The sequence below is a fragment of the Petaurus breviceps genome, unplaced genomic scaffold, assembly GCF_028583685.1.
Source record: "Petaurus breviceps papuanus isolate PSGF00001 unplaced genomic scaffold, PetGlider_PUasm1.0 189, whole genome shotgun sequence".
Taxonomy (NCBI): Eukaryota; Metazoa; Chordata; class Mammalia; order Diprotodontia; family Petauridae; genus Petaurus; species Petaurus breviceps.
The window spans coordinates 31,945,142-31,968,030 of record NW_027185809.1 but is presented as its reverse complement, the minus strand read 5'-3'; the positions used below and the strand labels follow the sequence as shown (position 1 = coordinate 31,968,030).

Here is a 22,889-nt window from a genome sequence, read left to right as displayed (position 1 = left end):
ATCCCCGGCCTGGAGTCCCCGCGGGGCGGGCGTTGCAGGCGGCATGGGCTTGGCTGAGGTGACCTCCAAAGGTCCCTCGTATCCCAACAACAGCTGCAATCCCTCCTGCTCCAACTTTCCCCTGTCCCAAAGTTCCCGGTGCTTCGTCTTCCAGATCGACGCGTTCTCCTAACTCCCGAGGTGCCCTAGAGTGCCTGCATTCCCTCCGCTGCCGCCAGCAACACAGGCGGAGACCTCGCTTCCCACCCCCAGTTAGGAAGGACTGCAACAGTATAAATAGGAGGGGAGGCGGCGAGGAAAAGCCTCAGGACCGGAAGAGGACCCAAGTACTTCCGGGTCAGACGCAGCGAGGGCCAATATGGAACCCCGCGCATCTTGGAGGCTAGCGGAGCTGCAGTGCGATCGCTGAGACACAGCCCATCCGCCGCCGCCGCTCATCCCGGTCTGTCCTTTGCCGGGGCCTCCCCCCCACCGCCACCTGCCCTCCCCAGAGATCCGCCCCCTTCCCATCTCCGGCCCGGCCGGTCCCGGCGAAGCTGTCTCCGCCATGTCAGTGCTGGGCGAGTACGAGCGACACTGCGACTCCATCAACTCTGACTTCGGGAGCGAGTCCGGCGGCGGCTCCGTGTCCAGCCCCGGCCCCGGCTTGGCCGCCCGCCCGGGTGGCGGCTACCCGATGGAGCAGGAGGAGTTGCATTACATCCCCATCCGCGTCCTGGGCCGGGGCGCCTTCGGGGAGGCCACGCTGTACCGCCGCACCGAGGTAGAGCGCTGCCGAAGCCCCCGAGCCCCTGGCCCGCGGCCCTGTCCTTCCTCCTCTTCCTTTCCCCCCCTCCCCTTCCCCTGCCCCTTCTAAACAGCCCATCTTCTAGGTGTAGAAACGGAGGCTCTTCATCTCCCTTCCTCAGTTTCTTCCTCTGTCAAATGAAAGAAGCTCCACTACATCATCTCTATAGCCCTTTCTCAACTCTAAAAAGAAAAAAAATGGCCCAGTCATTCCATTTCTCCTAACTCTTCCCCCCCCACTTTTCTCCTCTCCCCTTTCTTTTCGCTCTCCCGTCCCCTTTTCTTCTTCCTTTTCCCTCTCCCCATTTACTATCTCCATGTTAGGGCTGTAGAAACTGAGGCTCTTCATCACTCTGTTCCTCAGTTTCCTCGTCTGTGAAAGGAAGGCGCTCTGCTAGATTACCGCAAGTCCTTTTCAACTCAAAAAAGAGAATTTCCCTTTTCCTTCCCCCTAATTCTTCCTTTTCCCTCATCCCTTTTCCCCTCTGTTCTCTTCACCGTTTCTCTTCCTTTTCCCTTGCTAATCCGTTATCCCCATCCTATAGAAGTAGAAAGGGGACTCTTCATCTCCCTGTTCCTCAGTTTCGGCATCTGTAAAATGAAGCTCAGCTAGACTATCTCCACTCCTTTCTTATCTATTAAAAGAGAAAAAGAAATAATTTTCCATAACCATTCCTTTTTCCTTTTTTCCCCATCTCCTCCTTCCCCACCTTCTCTTATCCCTACCTTTCTTCTCTTCCTTTCCTGTTCTTTTTATTTCTTCCCTTTTATAGAGCATTTTTACCTATCCAGTATCCTGTCGCAACAGGGATGGGGACCCTGCAGCCTCTAGGCCACATGTGGCCCTCTAGGTCCTCAAGTGCAAATGCTTCGACTGAATCCAAAATTCACAGAACAGATCCCCTATAAAAAGATTTGGATTCAGTCAGAGGGCAGCCCTTGAGGACCTCTTAGAGTGTCACATGTGGACTGGAGGCAGCAGGTTCCTCACCCCTGCTAGCTCATCATACCCTGACTAGAACTCAACAGCAGTTTAATTTTTATCAGATTCTCATGGGCATGGTCCCTGGTGTCTTCTTCCATATCTGGCTTTCACATCAGCTTCACTGGGAGACTAGTGTCATTAGTTAGCTGCCATTTTGATAAAAGTTTGAACTAGGGCATTGTCATGAATGCCTGCTGTCTTCCCTTCCCACTAATTAATTTTTCCTTCCTTTCATACTATTCCAAGTCTCTAAACAGTTTTTTGGTAGTATATTTCCCAAATGACCAGATCTCTCAATATTCTTCCCAGTCTTATGCCTTTCTTTTGCACTAGTGCCTCTCTGATACTAACCCCCCCCCCAAAAAAAAAAAATTCCTTGCAATTGTTTTTAAATTGTAACATTCCCAGCACCTAGGACTGTTCTTGAAGGCCATTGGGAAGTTCCAGCTACTTTAGGATTCTGGTTGGTTTCTCCTGCAGTGTTTATCATAAGAAGTCTGTACCCTGCATTGATGACTCAGAGTCCTAAAGTTAAGCTAAGGACTTTTGGTTGTACTCATAAAGCCAAATATTACAGATCCAAAGAAGTCCAAATTCTGAACACTTAAACTTTTATTGATGACCTAAATGTCTTGGAAGCATTATGTATTTTGTTCATCCATATTTCTCTGTCTTGAACTTAAGCCATGTTGTGTGTTTATAAAATTTAGAGCCAGTTGGGGCCTTAAATAATTTAGTTCAATTTATTTGAGGATGAGGAAACTGAGACCTTCAAAGTATTAGTAAAAAGAGGAGTGGGGGCAGAAGAAACGTGTTAGATAATTGTTTAGAAAGGTCTTCCCCCACCCCCCACGAAACTTTTGGAAGAGATTCATAAATAACCCTATATTCATGAAGTAGCTTTTTGTGAGAGCATTGCAGAGATGCTTTGAAAAAAGTTTTAAAATGTATTTTGCATTTGTAAGATAGTTATATCTCTATTTTTTAATTTTTTTTTCACTGTGAGCTTGTTGGAAGATGAAAGGTATTATCTGACCTAGGTCAGAGAATTGGCTTAAGAGGAAGACTTGGGTTCAAGTTCTGTCTCTGACACATAATAGCTTTGTGACCCTGGGCAGGTTACTTAAAACTTGAAGCTCTAAGCTAGAGGTGTCACATTCTGTGCAGGCAGCTGGCAAGACTACCAGAACCAGATTAAAATATAATCGGGAAATGCAATATGTTAATTTGTGGTTTTCTAAGACAATTTGCCACTACAGTTATCCATATCTTTTTGATTTGGACACCATTGCTCTAAGCAACTCTCTTAGGCTTAAGTGACAGAGAAGGTGCCACTCTGCATTGGTAGGAGTTTCCTCATAGAGCAGTTAGTTCCCTATATGATTGAAATTATAGTTTCTGGGCAGCCAGGTAGCACAGTGAGTAAGAGCACCGGCCCCAGAGTCGGGATGACCTGGGATCGAATCTGGGTTCAGACACTTAGCACCACACCCAGAAATAACTGGCCATGTAACCTTGAGCAAGTTACTTAACCCCAATTGCTTAAAAAAAAAAGAAAGAAAAGAAATTATAGATTCATTTCTGGTCTCTAACTTACTTATAGCACTTTAAGGCAGTTGGTGTTGAGCTCAAGTATTTTTCCTTCCTTTCCTTTCCTTCCTAAATAAATCCCTGTCAGCCATATATTGACTTAGAAAAACCACAAGTTAACATCTATGTTGTATTATATTTTTATTTTGTTAAACTTTTCTCATTTACATTTTAATCTGTTTCAGTCTTGCTGCTGTTTGCAGCCTATGAGTTTGACACCTCTGCTTTAAAGTTTGAAAAGCCTTTTTTTTAGAACAGTCTCATGGGGCAGGTAATATTAGTACTATTATTCCTATCTTATAGATGTAGAAACTGAGGCTTTTCATCCCTCTGTCCCTCAGTTTCCTCATCTGTAACATGAAGGCACTCTACTTGATAAGAGTCCTTTTTCAATTCTGAAAGCTTATAGGACAGATTAATTTTTGAGCTTATCCCAAGAGTTGGGGCAGTTTTGGGGCAGGGGGAGGTGTGAGAGGAGTAGCAGACTGCTCATTCCAGACCTAGGGAGCGACAGGGGGGCTTACATAGCTAGGTGTAGGAGTCTGTTGTAGAGTGAAAAGGCAAAGTGAGTTTGTATTTAAGCTACAAGCTGAAAAGGATGATGGAGGCTCTAGCTTAAATTTTGTAGCTCTTGAACCCAATCTGATATTTTCATATTATTAAGAAATTGAAATTACAATTGTTAAATGCTCTCTTAACAAATAGTATATATGCAGAGTGCTTTGTAGACCTTAAAGGGTATGTAAATATGAATAATTACTTCCTGATTCCCTATTACCTCTTGTACCACCACTACTCTCTGCTCTATTGGATCTTTGCATTCTGTCCTAATCCGTGTTTTCCACCTTGTTCCAGATCTAGACCCTACATTTCATAAATCAGCTGGCATACCAAACAGTTTTTTGTTTATTTTCTTTTCCCTAACCAAAGATTGCTAATACAAATAATTTGATATAGTCTCTGCCTAAACTTTGTTTCGTTTCTTTTAAAGGCAAAAAATTAAATAAGCAGGGGTCCATCTGGCCTTTCTAGGCTTGTGGATGCAGATGTGGATTCATTTACTTACAGGAAAGAAGAAAGCATCATACTTATGTTACTATGTTGTAGGATGACTCATTGGTTGTGTGGAAGGAAGTTGATTTGACCCGATTGTCTGAGAAAGAACGTCGTGATGCCTTGAACGAAATTGTTATTCTGGCTCTGCTACAACATGACAACATTATTGCCTACTATAATCACTTCATGGACAACAACACCTTGCTGATTGAACTAGAGTATTGTAATGGTAAGCACAGATCTTAGTGACACTTCCTCTAGGATGCTTTTATTAATTGAACAAAAGAACTGTCATCTGTAATATGGAGTTTAAATGTTTTCACGAGAAGTAATCTGGTCCCTGGAGTGTTTTGAAATGATACAGTGAAATGAATGTGACTATTAATTGTTTCTGTGATTATGAATTTCTGCCACAATGTCATAGCTTTGTCTCTGAAGCATAGTTCTTAAACTTTTTTTTAGCAATTTTTGTTTCAGCACATTATACAAATCTCCATCATAATTCCATTTTAATCCCCTATAGTGTACAAACCCCGAAAACAGTTAAATGAAATAACTTGAAAAGAGTACATATAACTAACAGTGCCAGCAACTTCATACTGAAGTTGTTTCCCATCTTTTAATAGAAAAGATGAAATATGCTTCATAACTTAATAACAATCTTGTCTCATGTTTTTAATCAGTTTTCTTGCCATTTAGAGATGGCTTCATTTACATTCTTGTAAAAAGTTGTAGTAATTGTGTTTATTGTTATTTAGATTCTACTGTGTTCCTCTCATATAAGTTTTCCCATATTTGAATTTGCCATTCCATATGGCTCACTGCATTTATAGACCACAATTTGTTGAGCAGTTTCTTGGTCGTGGGCACATTTTTTTGCTATTACAAAAAGTGCTGCTATGAGTATTTTTGTACAGATAGATCAACTCCTGCCAGATATCTCCTTCTGGATATCCTATAAGCATTTCAAATTTAGCATGTTCTACCTTTCATCCCAACCTCTCCCTATCTACTTTTCCCCAAAAATTTCTCCTCCAAAATGTTTCTCTAAAGAGCACTTCCAGCCTCCAAGCTTCCCAACCTCAGAATCATCCTTAATTCTTCCCTCTTTCTCATTCTTCATATGTAGTCATTGACAAGCTTTGTCTCTTGTACCTCCACAACATTTCTTTCATCCATCCCTTTCACTCTACTCATACAGCCATGACTTTAAATGTGGTAGCTAGGTGACAGTGAATAAAGTGATGAAGGAGAAACTCAAGAAAACCTGAATTCAAATTCAGCCTATAACCCTTACTAGCTGTGTGACCTTGAGGAAGTCACTTAACCTCCATTTGCCTCAGTTTCATCGAATAGAAACAATTACAGCACCATCCCAGGGTTATTTTGATCAAATGAAATGATATTTCACTTGAAATTGCTAGTGATTAGCCATTGTTTTTATTATAAATTCATACCCTCATCACCTCTCACTGTAAAAGTCTTTTTGTTTCTCCATCTCTAATCCATCTAATCAGTTCAGAGTTGTATTAATTTGAATTTTTCTGATTACTGATTTTAAGCACTTTTGTATGTGGTTGTTGGTATTTTACTTTTCTTGTTTTGAAAAATTTATATCCTTAGACATTTTCTATAGTTAGGCTCAGTTCTTAATCTCATAGATTTTTGCCAATTACCTAATAAGACTTTTATTAAAGTTTGTACAAGGAAATTCTCTAGTCTATAACTTCTAGCAGAGATTATTTTTATTCGTGCAAGAGCTTTTTGTGTATGTTTAATTGAATTAGTCTATTTTGTCTTTTATATCTGTCAGTTGGTCATAAATTCATCCCATAGGTATGAGAGGACTTACCTTATATTCTCCTCTAACTTTATAATAGTATGACTTTGTATCTCTAGTTCATTTATCCATTTTCCTCTTTAAGTTATTTCATTTGTCTTCATAGCCAAATAATTCATTATGAATTGATCAGCCTGTGAGGAAATCCTCAGTTTAGAATCCCTCATTTTGCTGGAGAGATTCAGAAGTTAAATTATTTTCTCTTAGTCTCTAAACTCTTTGAATACAGGGATCTCTTAACCTGAACTTTGTCATCTCCCCAGTATGTAACAGAATGCTATATACAAAGTAGGTACTTAATAAGTGTTTGTCTTGTTTCTTATCCCTACTTGGAGAAAGGTCTTAAAGACATCTTTTCAGACAGTTTCACTTTTTGTTTATATGGATTATTCTTGATCCCAATCAGACCTAGATCTGGGAAGTTGTATTGTGATTTTCTGAATTAGTAGAAATTACAGCAAGTTAATTTCTTCACCAAGATTAGGATAAATGAAAGCAAATGGTAGGGTTAGTGAAAATTTTATTTGCTAAATTTCAAGGAATTAAAGATGCAAGGTTTAGCTAAGCTTGAAATACGATTTAGAAATGCAAGTAGAAAGTATGGCTGTCTTTATAGGGAAATGTGCAAGAGGGAGGTGATCAAAACCACTTATTCAGTGGGAAGAAGATGACTTAGGTAGCAATTAATGATTGGGGAGAACTTGAGGATGTTCTCATGTTTACATGCAGAGACATTTTTTACTTAGCAAGGAAAAAAGAAACCTTGTGCTGGTAAAAGGACCTAAATATGCCAAAACATCTCATCAGCAGAAAAAATTGGTAAAAGAACATCAGAGGAAACAAAATAGGTGGTGTTGATTATATCAAAGCCTGATCAGGAGGAGCTCTTAAGATCCTTTCCCCCTTTAAATTTTAGGATCAACGTGACCTGAATTTTATTTACTGTATCCATTATTTTCAGTTAAGGATCTTTTGTACTCTTGTCATCTTTTCTAAAAACATCACTTTAGCTCTTTGGGCAATGAATCTACTTGTTGGAGTAAGGAGCCCTTCTTTAGGGCAACTGTGTTGTGTGGAACCTTAGTATTTATGCAAGGTGCATTTTAGTATTTGCCTCCTAAAATGTTAAATATGAAGTTATATACATATATGTGTGTATGGTAAATTTTTCCAGTGTGACGGTAGACTTAAATTCCCTCTATTCTGAATTAAAATTTCCTTGATTTAAAATTTCACCCACCTTTTTGTAGGGATATTCTTCAGTTTCCCCTAAGTGGTACTTATCAATCTATATGTTTTCAGACCTAAAGCTTTCCATAGTTTGGGAAATGCTGCCTCAGAGAAAATTTTGATAAGATATTTAAGAAGTGAAAAGCCAAGATGTTCTTTCTTGTGAAGAAGCTTTGAGAGCTCCGCCTTTCCTATGTGGGTGGATAAAACACCAAAAGATAATAAAGAAACTAAGCATCAATCTGTTAACTAAGCAGAGCTTTTCTCTAAATGTTCTTTTTTCCATTGTTTAATTTTAGGAGGAAACCTATATGATAAAATCCTGCGTCAGAAGGACAAATTGTTTGAGGAAGAGGTATTTCAGATTAATATGGAGGGGGCAAGAATTGTTCTTTGATAATTCTAACTTCTGGGATTCTTTGCTTATGTTTGCTCTCCTCTCACCTGCTCCTCTCAGTATGCTGTCAAAGCCTTTCTAGGTTTCAGATATTCAAGAGACTAAAAGAGGACAGTCTCTCGTGAAGATGAGGGCTGTCTATAGCTGCTTTTAAGTTTTTCCTCCCACAAAATAATGCTTTATGAGCTCTCCCACGCTGTGTTTCTGCTTACTGATTGCTCTATAGCTCTCCTTAGAAACCCGCTTAGGTTTACTTGCTAGCATGTATCATTCCAAAAGTTCACAAAAAATCTGTGTCACTGGTATACCTTATAACTGCATTAAAGCTATTTTATGATGGTGATCTGCTTTTGCCTTCCATGTCTGCTGTTCTATCGTGTACTACTCAACAAGGAGGACATTTATGACTTGAAATCCAGCTTTGGCAGCAGCTTCTTTTGTGCTTTCTTTTCGGTGAATTTATTTTTTTCAATACAAAATATAATTTCTTTCATCTGTAGATGGTGATCTGGTACCTATTTCAGATTGTATCAGCGGTGAGCTGCATCCACAGAGCTGGGATACTCCATAGGTAACGAATGAAAAGAAGTTCAAGAAACTAGGAAGCCAGTGTTTTCATAAGCATTTTTTGCTTTCTTAGTAGAGTAGTAACATCTTTTTCCATAGAACAAAATTTATGTATTTATTTATTTTGCTTTTTGGAAGGCATTTGGGGTTAAGTGGCTTGCCCAAAGTCACATGGCTAGGAAGTGTGTCAAGCATCTGAGGACACATTTGAACTCAGGTCCTCCTGACTCCAGGGCTGGTGCTCTACTCATTGCGCCACCTAGCTGTCCCCCGTAGAATAGCATCTGAGGACACATTTGAACTCAGGTCCTCCTGACTCCAGGGCTGGTGCTCTATTCATTGCGCCACCTAGCTGTCCCCCATAGAATAAAATTTAGAAATGAAAAAATGACTAATGGTGGGTGTCATCCTTAGTTCCTGAGACTAAACCATGTTTGTGCCATAGACACATCTGCCTAATAAGCTAAGTACTAATTAAGACTATTAGCGTTCATTTGCTAGTGAAAGCTGTAAATGTTGGAGTCAATAAATTCATGAACATGTCCCATGCTTGCACAGGAAATTGTATTAAGTTAATTAAAATGCAAAGCTGGTTATGTTCTCTGAGCCACTCAGACAATTAGAAAGCACTATTCTTTTGTGCTTATGTTATTTTTGTTCAATTTAAATAAAACATTCTTATTTTTCCTGTTATGACAGTCTGTATTGTCATTATTTCCCAATGAAGGAATAAGACCATTCTGAGACCATGTCCAATCTACAGACTTTTATTGAGTCAATCATTAACCAATAAAGATTAATTGTGATAGTCTTTTTTGATACTTCTTGAGTGGTGGTTGTTGCATGCTACTTTTTTTCTCAAAGTAATTAGTTTTATTACAATGAATTGTACACATTTTTCAGCAAAGGAAGCCAAAGAATGAACCAGATAGAGCTTACTTTAAGCAGATCATATAGAAAACATTTTTAGAAATGTAACCTGTATAGGCAGAGATAGTAACATGCTTGGCCACATTGCTTACTGGGCCTTAGAGTCTCTCCCCTTTGGTATGGTAAAGACCCTGAAACCAATCAAAGGTAAGATAGATAGTAAAATGACTTTCTTGTCTCTTGATCTGAAGCAGCTGTTTGCCAGAAAATTGTGCTTGACAAAGGCAGCTTAGCCTTGCAGGGACCAAAGTGACCTAGAACATGGGTTTTATCATCTTTCTTTCCTACCCTTCTTCTAGGAATTCAATGGTGTGGGAGACATTCCTATTCTTTGGAAAGTTTAGAATTCAAGTTATCTGTTCCTGTTTTGGGTGTTAAAATACAGTGTGTTAAAAGGTTTGATAGTCATTGCTTTGAGATTTTGACTAGGGTCTCATAAGAGGATCTGCATATTAATATTATAGTGCTTGCACTGCTTTAATAGTGTCACTAGAATGGTTACTTTGAACTCTAAAGAAGATAAAAAAAGAAACTAATACAGGAGTTTAATATGTATCATTTCTTTTTCAGAGATATAAAAACTTTAAATATTTTCCTAACAAAGGCAAACCTGATAAAACTTGGAGATTATGGGCTGGCAAAGAAACTTAATTCTGAGTACTCCATGGCTGAAACTGTAAGTATATATTGCCATTGTCTTAAGTTATTGGTTTTTTCCTTTTCTTTCTGCTGTAGGATACAGGAATTTTGTATCCTCTACCTATGGCATAGACTCTATGCTGTCTAGGTCCTAGACCTAGAATTGGAAAGGCCATTGGGACAGCCCTTTGTTTTACAGATATGAAAACTAAAGCCTCCAATGGTTAAGTGACTTGCCGAAAATAATAAAATTAGTGTCAGAGGTGGGCTTTGAACTCAGATTATCTTCCTCTGGATCCAGTGCAGTGATCTTTCCACAGTACTACACATATTTCACAATCCTCAAGCCAGTGTTTAGTAATAATTCATCCTGAGGCAAGTTTTCAAGAGTCTTTTTTCTTGTACTTACAGTGTCTTTTTTTTTTTTTACGTTTCTGCTTGCAAGAGTCTTTGTCCATTCACAGCCCTATTTTTATTGTTGTTCAGTCATTTCAGTCATGTTCGGCTCTTGGTGACCTCATTTGGGGGAATTGTTTGGAATGTTCATCCTTATGGGAGTCATAAACCATCAGTCATTTCATTTTATAGTTATTTTTCACTTGTTTCAGTCCTGTCCAATTCTTCATGACCCCATTTAGGGTTTTCTTGGCAAAGATACTGGAATAGTTTGCCTTCTCTAGATCATTTTACAGATAAGGAAACTGAGGCACACAGGGTTACACGACTAGTAAGTATCTGAGGGCATATTTGAATTCAGGTCTTCCTGACTCCAGACCCAGTACTCTATCCATTGTGCCACTGTGCACAGTCATTTTATAGTGCTTCCTTTTTTAAAAAATTTTTTTAACTTCAGTAAATTAAAGTATTAAACAATTTCTAGACATCCCAAGAAATAATCAGAAACATTCTGGGTGTGAACTAAATTTGCAAATCACTATACTTTAGGGACTCAGACTATGTTGGATGGTGACAACCAGTGAGCTTGTAGGGAGAGAAAGACCATTTGAATTTACAGGCTTGAATTTACAGTTGCTCTTCTTTGGTCAGTTAAAATTCAAGAAAAACATTACACAAAAGTTATCATAACCTTTTTCTTCTAAAAAATTTCATCTGCCTTGCTGCCTTTTATTCACATCATTCCTTCATCTCTACCCATTAAAATTCTACCCATCTTTCAAGACCTAACTAAAGAGTTAGTATTTTTTCCAGCATCAGACAGTGTTGTACTCATAGTAGGTTGATAGTTGATATTCAGCTGATAAACTGAATAACTGAACAAAAATAGTGATTCTCAAACTTAGTAAAAACAAGTGCATGTTGGAGCATTTGTAGTCCTTACTTTTAGCATACAAAGAACTACATATTGATGGACCTAGAACATGTTTCCAGAACCATTTTAGTAGTTGGAAATACTTGTCAAAATTGGAGCAAATATGTAGGAAGCTGGATTATTGGAGTAGATATAAAATTGAATTATGATAAAAGTTGCTTTGGGAACAGTGCATTTTAGTTGGAATAGCAGTTCCACCAAATCATTTTATTCACCCCACTTTCAGCATTTTTTCCCCTTTTGTGAACTTTTAGCAAGTACATTTGTGTCTGGGAAGCTTGAAATGTATCTTAAATGTTTAAGGGGCTCTGCAATATGGAAATTAAATCCTAGGGCACTTGGGCCTGTCAAATGGTTTCACTACTTTTTCTGTGCAGGTGTTTCTTTTATAACAGGAATTCAGCAAGTTTGAACTAAAGAAACTGATGGTATTTTCTCAGACAAGCTATACACATATCATATAACTGAATTCTATTTCTGATGTTTTGTTTGAAACCTCTAAAATCATCTAGAAAATCAAGTTTAACGCTGAGCTGTTAGCAATACAAGCCTTAGGAAATCAGACTAATTAGAAAGTGATTTTGTTTTTCTGTTTTTTGTTTGTTTGTTTGTTTTTATTGTTCAGCTTGTAGGAACCCCATACTACATGTCTCCAGAACTCTGCCAGGGGGTGAAGTACAACTTCAAGTCTGATATCTGGGCGGTTGGCTGTGTTATTTTTGAGCTGCTCACCCTAAAGAGGACCTTTGATGCAACAGTAAGTTGGTGTGTTTTCACTATATGAAGGTGGCAAAAGTTGGTTTACAGAGAAAAACTTCATTTGTCTATAAGACTCAAATTTTATTAAATTTGTTCATTTTAGTGTGTGTGGTATTGTGATGATAGCTCACTTTTGTATGGTGCTTTATAGTTTACAAAAGATTTTACTCATAACAGCCCTGTGAGATAGTTAGTACAATACAAATATTATTATCATTTTATAGATTAACACATCTACCAACAGGTATAAACTAAAAATTAATTGAGGGTGATGGTAAGATATTGCAGTTTGGGGAACTAGGTCAGTTATTTTCTTTTGTTTTTAAATCACATTCATTTCTAAATATATCTATTCCTCCTTCCCTCCTGGGGGCAATTAGGTGACTTAATGGATTGAAAACCACATCTGGAGTCAGGAAGACCTGGTCACTTATTAGCTGTGTGACCCTACGCAAATCACTTAACCCTGTTTGCATCAATTTCCTCATCTGTAAAATGATTTGTAGAAGGAAATGGCAAACTATTCCAGTGTCTTTGCCAAGAAAATGCCAAGTGAGGTTACAAAAAATTGGACATGACTGAAACTACCAAACAGTAACAACAACCTTTCCTGTCCAGTGAGCTTTCCCTGGTGAGAAAGATTTAAGATGAAAAAACAGTTCAGTAAAACCAAACAAGGTATCAGTCACTTCTGACAGCATATGAGTCGTTCCATGTTCATAGGCTCCCCTTATTCTCTATATCCTAACTTTCTAGCAAAGAGGAAGGTATATTTTCTCATCTTTTCTTTGACTAAGCTTGGTCATTTTAGGATTCAGTTTGTATTGTACTTTCCATTCATATTGTTGTAATCATTGTATATGTTGTTTTCCTGGTTCTGCTTACTTGGTATACATAAGTTCATTTAAGTTCTGCCAAGCTTCTCTGTATTCATATTCGTCATTTCTTACCGAACAGTGATTCACAATATTCACATACCAGAACTTGTTTAGCCATTTCCTAGCTGATCGGTACCTACTTTATTTACTACCACAAAAAAAATGTTGCTAGTAATATTTTAGTACATGTGAGTCCTTTCTGTCTTGGACCTCCTTGGAGCATATGGCTAGCAGTAGGCCCTCTGGGTCAAAATGGATAAACATTTTAGTCAGTCCTTCTCCCATCCCCCTGTCTTTTCTTCCCTCCTTTTTAAAGCATAATTCTTCATTGTTTAGCAGACTGGTTAGATGAGACTCCACCAACAGATAATGTGTATTGTCTTCCTCCTGACCCTCCAGCATTAACTTGTTGCCAGTCTAGTGAGATGAAACCTTAGAGGTCTTTTAATGGGTTATTATATCTTGTTATTAGCGTTTTGGAAGAGAGTTTTTAATAGTTTGCTGTTCTATTTTTGAGAATTATTTGTTTATATCCTTTAACCACATATATTGAATCAGATATGTTCTAAACTCAGAAATACTGCATCTCAAAAACACTGAAGTTTCCAGTATAAAAATCCATATCAAACATGAACTTGAATGGTATTACTAATATAGTCGGTGAATTACTTATTATAATTCTTTTTCTCTAACTTGAGTTACCCATGGAAAGCAGTATGCCCAAATAATTCATATAAAGAACTTGGAGTTTGTAGACCTGGGTTTTAGGCCTATAGCCTGGTACTGAGCAAATCATTTAAAATTGTTTCACTACCTATTTTAAGTGAAATTTTTAACAACTACGAAGAGACAGAAAAATTCAAATCATTTTCATGAGTATTTATGGAAAGGAGAAAAAAAATCATTTTCTGTCTACTAGTATTCAAGACAATTTGATTTGTGTTTGATAGTCTTCTAATAGCCATAATGCCCTGAAATCCAATTCCCACTATGATAGTTATTGCTTTCTCTTGGATAAAACCAGCTCGTCATACCAATGATTGTCTCATGTTATGAATTAACATTTTATTTTGAGTAATTTCCTCAGTAATTCATTATCTCCCTTATTCAACATCTTTCTTGTATCTTGAGTCTTGATATTTATCCACCCAGAATCATTGCCTTTACATACTACAACAAAGTACAGTCACTTTTAGGGCAAAGGAGCTAGTGAAGGCAAAGAAACATGGTTGTTCTGTGTTTGCTTTTCATTTGGTTCTGATTATTGTTATACCCTGAGTTATGCTTTCCATCCCTCACGTCTAGAATTTTTGGTTTGATCCTTCCTTTCCTTGTCATGATTCTCTATTCATGTGTCTGGTTAGTTCAGTTGCAGTATTGTGATTTTGAGGTCCATAGGTAAGGTTTTTGTTCTTAATGTTGGTCAGTTCTTAATTTAGCAGTATTCGGTATAATAGTCAAATCATATCTCTCACTCTGACCAGGTATCTTAGAAATGCATTCTAGTAGCTCATAAGGGGTATTGGGTAAGAAAAGATGGATTGGGATAAAACTATCACCACTTCCTTAAAAAGATAACAAAATAAAAAAATTGAGTCTTATATAGCATTGGGTTTTTTTGTACGGAAGATGATACATTCTTCATTGACTCCTAGAATCCTCTTAATCTGTGTGTGAAGATTGTGCAAGGGATCCGTGCCATGGAAGTAGATTCCAGCCAATATTCTTTAGAGTTGATCCAAATGGTTCATTCATGCCTTGATCAGGTGAGCATGACTTGATTTCAATTTGTCCTCTTCTGTCTTATCTCCACAAAGTGAGGCTAAAATCAGCTGAGAGTGATGAGGTGTGTGTGTGTGTGTGATATGCACACATATATATACACACACACGGTTGTTGTCCTTCACTCTCAAAGAGCACCAAAATGACATCACTATGCTAGAGTCAAGTTTCAGTGTGTCTGACAGTGACTGATTAGACCAGTATGAGCTTGGAATGCTCTATCTCAGGTTGGGCACAAATAGTCCTTGTGAACATTTGGGGTGGATACTCTAAACTTGTGCATACTGTACATACATGCACACATATATACATATTGATAAATGTGTGTGAGATATATGTGTGTGTTGTATATCTATGTGTGTATATAACATGTACATGTGTATATGTACAAAAACAACACTTTCCACTGAGTCCTGTATAAATTATAGTTTATGTATTGTCTGCTTCTACCCCCAAAAAATTTAGTGAATGTTTTCCTGAGGGGATAAATTTTTTTAAATAATATTTTATACTTTATTTTTAAAATATTATTTTATATAAAAGATATTTTATATATTTTCCCAATTACATATAACAATTTATCTTAATTTTTTCAAATTTTGAATTGAGGGGATCAGTTTAAATGTACATTTTAATACCTATCTGTGGCTCAGCAGAAGTTCAAAATATTTTACTTATAAAATATACATCAAATATACAATCAAACTATCTCAAGATGCTGTTAATTTACTTGCTGTGGGTATTATTAACAAAGGTAGGTAAACATAAAATACTACCATTGACATACAAATGTAGCTGCTGAAAAGTTGAGGCTGGTGTGTTGAATCTTTTCAGACTGACATACCAGTGTTTAACAAATGACCTTTGACTGTTGTTGAGCCCTTTAAAATGCTAAACCTAGCATTTCCTTGAACGTGAAGCGTCTCTTCATTTTTTCCCCCTCAGGACCCTGAGAAGAGACCCACTGCTGATGAACTTTTGGATTGTCCACTTCTCAATAAGCGCAGGAGGTAAATATGCAGTCAGGTCATTCTGCCACCTTTCTGTAGACTATTATTTGGTAAGAGACCCTACTCAGAGAAGCCTAACCAAGCCACTCTCATGCTTATGCTCAGTTTAAGATTTGTGTGTTTGAATATCCTTTGATTTGTGTCTGATATCTCTTATCTAGAGTTTTAGTTTCCCACCAGAATTTCTGCTTTCATTGGTTGAGGGAAATCAAAATTTTTTACTTCTCTGGCTCATGTTTTTCCAAAAGTGTATAGATGGATCTATAATGTTTTATATGGAAGAGTTCTGTACTTCATACTTTTGAATCAAAAGGAATGAGAACTCAGTCTACTCCTGAAAATTATGACAGGGTTATTATCTGCTAGTGTAGAAGTGTACCCAGAGGAAAGTTCATAGGGTCATAGATTTAGAGCAAACCTCTTATTTTACAGATAAAGAAACTGAGGCGTAGAGAGACTGAGTGATTTGCCACACAGCTAATACTGTCTGAGGTGGGATTTGAACCCAGTTCTTCATGACTACAGGTCTAGTACCCTATCTGCTATACCACATGCTGCTTCTCCAGTAGCAAAATCAGTTGAACATTGTGGTGGGGGAAGGTAATGTTCTGACTGGCATCATTTCACAATAGCAACATTAATACATTTTTAATCCAGTCCTGCCATAAAGTTATGAAATACATGATGATATTATTCAGTTGATTTATTGCATTATTCCTATGGAATTAATTGATATGTAATGTCATTTCACCTACATTTTGTTTTCATGGAACTAAATAACCATGTTCAACAGGCTATGTTTATATCTAGACTACATGATTTATGAAAGGATTCAGATTAATCATAGAAGCAACTTGGTTCCATGGAAAGAGCACTGACTTTAAAGTCAGAGCAACCTGGTTTCATATCCTGGTTCTGCCATTTATTACCTCTGTGACCTTAAGCAAATCATTTAATCACTCTAGGACTCAGTTACCTCATCTGTGTAATGAAGGAGTTGTAATAAATTACCTCTAAGATCTTTTCCATCTCTAAAGCTATAATCTTCTGGTAAAGTAGGAATCCAGCAATATCTATAAAGGGTGTTGTCACAAAGTAAATACTGTCATCTTATTGTTTGATGTGTTTTTACCTTTCTTCTGGCAGGGAGATGGAGGAAAAAGTCACACTGCTTAATGGGCCAACAAAGAGACCAAGGTAACTGCATCACATTTAGTAGAAAATCTTATGAAGTAGACTTTACCCTAATTTGCCTTCACTGACTTCTCTATGGTCTGTCCTTAGTCTGATATCATTTGTTTTTTGCATCTTGCCAGGAGTTCTCATTAGCTTAACCTTCTGACATTCATTTCTAAGAGAGAATGTGGTGTAGGTGACCAAAATCTTATATGAGAGTGGGTAAAGTGATGTACCTTGGCTAAACTGTTACAAAGCTGCAGTCTAAAATTATCAAGTATGCTGTAACCAAGGATTAGGATTGTAATGCATTGATAGGAAGAAAACTGCCATATCCTTAAATACCTATTGTCATTGGTTCTTTTCAGGAAAGAAACTAGAAGCATTCCATTTTGATTTAGTGTCTGTTAAGTGAGTCCATGTTTTGTGGGGTTTTTGTGCAGGTCAAGTACCGTGAACGAGACTCCTATTGCAGTGGTAACGTCACGGACCAGTGAGGTTTATGTTTGGGGAGGTGGAAAATCTACTCCCCAGAAGCTAGATGTCATCAGGAGTGGATGTAGTGCCCGGCAGGTGTGTGCAGGCAATACCCACTTTGCTGTGGTGACAGTGGAGAAGGAGTTGTATACCTGGGTGGTAAGTGAAAGAGAAACTCTTCTATGCTACAAAGAGATGTCTTTTGGACAAAAAGTGCCCTAATATCTTGTTGGAAGGGCCTGTGCTACGGGATCCTAGAAATAGACATCAAAAATTCTGAAAATTTGAATGATTAAAGAAGACTAGAGAGAGACTGGGGGGAGTTTCTGTCATTGTGGACTGAGAAGTTATAGATATTCCTTGGATAGGTAACCTTCTGAACACACTGAGATTAGTGGTAGGTTTTTTTGAACCAGACGATTATCATGAAGAAAGGGCTCAAGAAAATTAACCTGAAAGAGAGTGAACATTAATCTTGTTATATAGTTGATTCCCTGCAATTATTTACTAGCAAAGGACAGAACCCATGTTTCATTAAAATTGTTGATGAAATTGTAAAGTATGTGTTAAAGAGTTTCCAAGAATAGTAAACAGCCCCCCTTAACAAAAACAATAAGTAATTAAAACAAGCAAAATGAAAGTTACTTTAAAAATGTAAGAACCCTAAGAAGATTGTATTGAATAAATCACTAAAGATTTCAGAAGGGTATTAGAAAAGTAGTGTTTGGGAGAAGGGAAAAAGAAGGTAGGAATGGAAAGAGCTCATGTGAAAAATGTTTTTTTTTTAATGTTATTAGTTGAATGAGTAAAAGGAAATCATAAAAACAATACTAAATTATACCTAAGATAGTGACAGTAAGTGTACTAAATAATAATCTCAGAGGCATAGTCATAAAGTACTGAGTACTTTATTATAGAGAAAAAATTAATAAAATCCATGCCTAAAAAACTTAGGGAATAAAGTATAAACAAAAAAAGAGTAGTATCCAAGATCAAAGTATATATCAATACAATTGAAAGTAAGAAAACATTTTTAAAAATAAATAAATCCGAGAGTTCGTTTATGAAAACACACAAAAACCTGCTAGACAACTAAGTCTAATTTTTTAAAAGTACAAATCCAAATCATGAAAATTAGAAATGAGAAAGAGCCCAAAGAGTAAAAATAACAAAAAAATTATCCTGTACGCGGGGTGGCCAGGTAGCACAGCGAGTAAGAGCACCAGCTCCAGTGTCGGGATGACCTGGAGATCGAATCCTAGGCTCAGATACTCAGCACCACACCCAGAAATAACTGGCCGTGTAACCTTGAGCAAGTTACTTAACCCCAGTTGCTTAAAAAAAAAAAATTATCCCGTACTGAATCTGTGCTAATAAATTTGAGACTCTTTAAAAAAAAAAGAATAACAATCTTTAAAAATCTAGATTTCCAAATTAACAAAACAAGAAGTGGACAATCTAAGGAGGCCAGTCTCAGAAGGTATCAGACAGACCATTAAAGAACTTTCAGGCAACAAGATTCCAGCCCCAGACAGATTCACAAATCACAAATTCACATGAATTTCTGCCAAACAAGCCTCCATGAATGAGTGGATGAAAAAAACGTTGATGAAGTACTTACTTGGTACAAAGCACTGTGCTAAGGGCTAGGGATATAAATAGAAAAATAAGGCAGTCCCTTTTCTCAGAGGGCTCTCATTCTAATGGGGGAGACAACCCCACATGGAAAGTTTCTTTTACAAGTCAGATGCAAAGATCCTATGATCTTTAGGTTACAACAGTAAAGCAAATGGTAGCACCTTTTCTTTAATGTCATTTCCATTGATAAAATAATTTCCATTTCTGATGTTGAGCCATTTGACTGTGCTAAGGACTTTCAAGTTAATGAACAAATAATTCCAATTGATAGTTTCAGAGTTTAAAGAAAAATGATAGGCTTTTGAATGTATTCCATTTGGTAGTGCTATCCCCTTAACCTAATGAAGATGAAGCCAAGGAAGGAAACCACAGATTAACATCACTATTGAGTTGAGTATCAACACCAAAGTATTAAATAAAAACACAAAAAGAGACTACAGCTCAAAAAATTATCCATCATGACCAGCAAGGCTATATAAATGCAGTTAAAGGATTGTTTTCCTGCTATTAAACTGCCAGCATAATTTAATCAATAAGAGAAAAATAAAGACTACATGATCATATCGTTAGATACAGAGAAAGCTTTTTGATTAAACTTAATACTCAAACTAAAATAATTAAAATTATAGGCATACAAAGTTCTTGTTCATCATAATAAATTTTAAAGCGTGTATTTGAAACCAGAAGCTGACAGTAGAGGAAGAATATTCTTCCTGTTAAAAGTAAGCATTAAGGGGCAGCCAGGTAGCACAGCAAGTAGGGGCACCGGCCCCAGTGTTGGGATCGAATCCAGGCTCAGACACTTAGCACCCACCCAGAAACACCTGGCCATGTAACCTTGAGCAAGTTACTTAACCCCAATTGCTTAGGGGCGGCCAGGTGGCTCAGTGAGTAAGAGCACCGGCCCCAGTGTCAGGATGACCTGGGGGATTGAATCCAGGCTCAGATACTTAGCACCACACCCAGAAATAACTGGCCCTGTAACCTTGAGGAAGTTACTTAACCCCAACTGCTTTAAAAAAAAAAAGTAAGCATTAAATAGGGAGTGTATTCAATATTCTGTGCAGTATAGTTTTAGAAATCTTAGCAACAGAGCACAAAAAAGAAATTAAGGGAATAAGCATTGGCAGTTTTTTTTTAATATCTCATCACAGAAAACATGATTAGGTAGCTAGAAGACCCAAGATCAGGAACTAGAAATTAGTAAAGAATCTACTTGCTGTGCTTAGCCCAGGGTATAGGATTAGGAAGGTTGAACAGAAGTTACCAAGAGGCAATTTAGATTGTATATGAGGAAACAGTTTCTAATAAAGAAAGTTTTCCAAAGTCAAATGCATGACTTGGGGTAGTGGGTTTCTTCTTACTGGAGGCAGTCAGATAAAGGCTGACTGACCATTTACTGTCTCTGTTGGAGGGAGGATTCTTTTTCAAGTATGAGTTTGTCTAGATAGCCTCAAGAGGTGTCTTCCTACTCTTGAGATTTTGTCATTTTTAAACCAAGAGTGTTTTTTTCTCATCTATAGTGAATTTTATAGCTTCTTACCTTGGAAATGATAATGTGGGGCTGAAGATCTCATCAGTGCCCATGGATTTAATTATCTCTATGATGAGAGGTAGATTATCAAATCTATAGTTATCCATTCTACATTGAGGCTTTCCCCATCGCAGTTCCAACACATCACAGGTTGGCATAAGAAATTAAATGGGAATTTTTTGTGAGTCTTGTGGAAACTGCAGACATCACACAAAGGCCAGCAGATGGCACAGAAAAAGTTTAGAACCTCAGAAATGCATAAAATAGATGCATAGTATTGTATCATATCAACATATTTTATTTTTTAATACTGTAAGCTCCCCATAAAAGAAAAAGAAAAAATTCAGACTTTTCAGGTGTGAAAGGAAGTCCAAAAAATTTTACTCAGGTTTTCCAGATGTGGAAGAGATGACTGTATCTATCCTTCCCCCGCTTCTCTGCTAACCTCCAATCTCTCATCTCCATCTGCCTTTCAGATATCTCAAATTGGATATCCAGACATCTTAAATTCAGTGTGTCCAAAATGGAACTAATTTTTTGTCCTACTAAAACCCCTCCTTCCCTGTTCTCCCCACCTTACTCCTACCCCTTCCCTTATTACTGTAGAGGGCTCCACATCCTCCCAGTCCCACAGGCTGCAACCTAGGAGTCATCCTGTATGCCTCCTTATTTCTCACCCCCCATATCCTATCTTGCCAGGACCTGTTGGTTTCACCTCTGCAACATCTCCCATGTAGATCCCCTTCTCTCCTCTGACACTGCCATCACCAAAGCACAGGCCCTCATCACCTGGTGCCTGGATTATTGCAGTTACCAGTTAATGGGTCTGCCAACCTCACTGCAGCCCATCATCCATCTGGCCACTGAAGTGACTTTCCCAAAGTACAGGTCTGACCGTGTCATTTCCAGCCCTGGAATGCTGTCCCTTCTTATCTCTGTCCCCTACTTCCCTTGCTTCCTTCAAGCCCTAGTTAAAAGCCCACCTTCTGTAGGCAGCTTTCCCTGGCTCTTCTTCATTCTAGTATCTTCCTTCTGTTATTTCCTGTTTATCCTGTGTATCCTTTACTTTGCATACATTTGTGTGCACATTGTCTTCCCCCGCTAAATTGTAAGTTCCTTGAGGGTAGAGACTATCTTTTGCCTCTTTTCGTATCCCCAAAGCTGAGCATAGTGCCTAGCACGTAGTAGGTGCTTAATAAATGCTTATTGATTGACTGATTGAGACATTGGCTTCTTCAGGCTTGTTAACAGCAGGTAGCTTAGGAGATCTTGTTCTTGTCCTTTGGTAGGAGTTTTTACACTGACATAAAAGAGTTTTTATCTCTTACTCTCTTAAGTTTATAAGTATCTGGTTTTTCCCATTTTTTCCAAAATTCCGTTAGATCAGGGCTAATGATACCAAACTTAAGCCTCATAAGATTGTACATGCCTGTGTGTGTTGTGTTACAGAACATGCAGGGGGGCACCAAACTTCATGGGCAGCTGGGCCATGGAGACAAAGCTTCCTATCGACAGCCAAAGCATGTAGAAAAGTTACAAGGCAAAGCTATTCATCAGGTATCTTGTGGAGATGACTTCACTGTGTGCGTCACAGGTAAGACACAGCCACATTATTCTTTTTCTTTGTCATCACCATTATCGTCATTGTTATCCCAAAGCGTTTCTCACGTACCCTTGTAGTACCATGCTAAATTCTTCATGTGTTTTGTTAGAGGACTTAACTACCCTCTAGTAAGCAGCTATATGAATAGGCACAGAGGACATAAATAGACATCCAAAAAGCACAAGCTTTGTTGACTTGGATGGTTTGAATAGGAATGTGTGCGTTATATGGCAAATGGGAAAGGTATAGAACAGGTAGGATCAAGGTATTTTGTTCACTTTCTGCCATCTGGTGGAGTGACAAAAGTGGTGGAATTTCAGCTTAAAAAGTCCCATTTTACAGAGCTTTCCAGGTAAAAACTTTCTGCTCAGGAGTACAATCCAATTTGTTTTTTAAGATTATGATAACCCCAAGTAGAGCAGAATCAAAATATCTGATTTACATTTATAGCTTTGTCACTAACAACTTTATGATTTTTGCTTTCTTTATACTAACCCTTAGTGACTGTGTTTCCCTATTAGTAGTATGAGGCCCTAGTATAATTGTGTAAGGGACTATTATTTCTTTATAATTTTAAAAATATTCTATTTATCATCTCTTGTCATCCTTTAAACAGATAGTAGCCCTTAATTACACTAGGCTTTTTTTCCATTCTTTGAGTTTCACAGTCCTTATCTGTCAA

At 37.8% G+C, this 22,889-nt stretch overlaps 1 protein-coding gene across 2 annotated transcripts in view; it reads left to right on the top strand.

The window, feature by feature from the left end:
* The first annotated feature begins 315 nt into the window (after positions 1-315).
* The window catches only part of NEK9 (NIMA related kinase 9), a 44,846-nt gene continuing 22,272 nt past the window's right edge, over positions 316-22,889 (top strand). For both annotated transcript variants that reach the window (XR_011169055.1, XM_069092247.1), the window contains exons 1-11: positions 316-763; positions 4,469-4,646; positions 7,787-7,842; positions 8,385-8,455; positions 9,952-10,057; positions 11,976-12,107; positions 14,643-14,753; positions 15,715-15,779; positions 16,926-16,976; positions 17,399-17,591; positions 22,054-22,198. Coding sequence is in view for 1 of the 2 variants with exons in the window: in XM_069092247.1 (XP_068948348.1) it covers positions 548-763; positions 4,469-4,646; positions 7,787-7,842; positions 8,385-8,455; positions 9,952-10,057; positions 11,976-12,107; positions 14,643-14,753; positions 15,715-15,779; positions 16,926-16,976; positions 17,399-17,591; positions 22,054-22,198 (1,324 nt within the window). In the remaining variant the exon portion in view is untranslated. The remainder of the gene's footprint in view (positions 764-4,468; positions 4,647-7,786; positions 7,843-8,384; positions 8,456-9,951; positions 10,058-11,975; positions 12,108-14,642; positions 14,754-15,714; positions 15,780-16,925; positions 16,977-17,398; positions 17,592-22,053; positions 22,199-22,889) is intronic.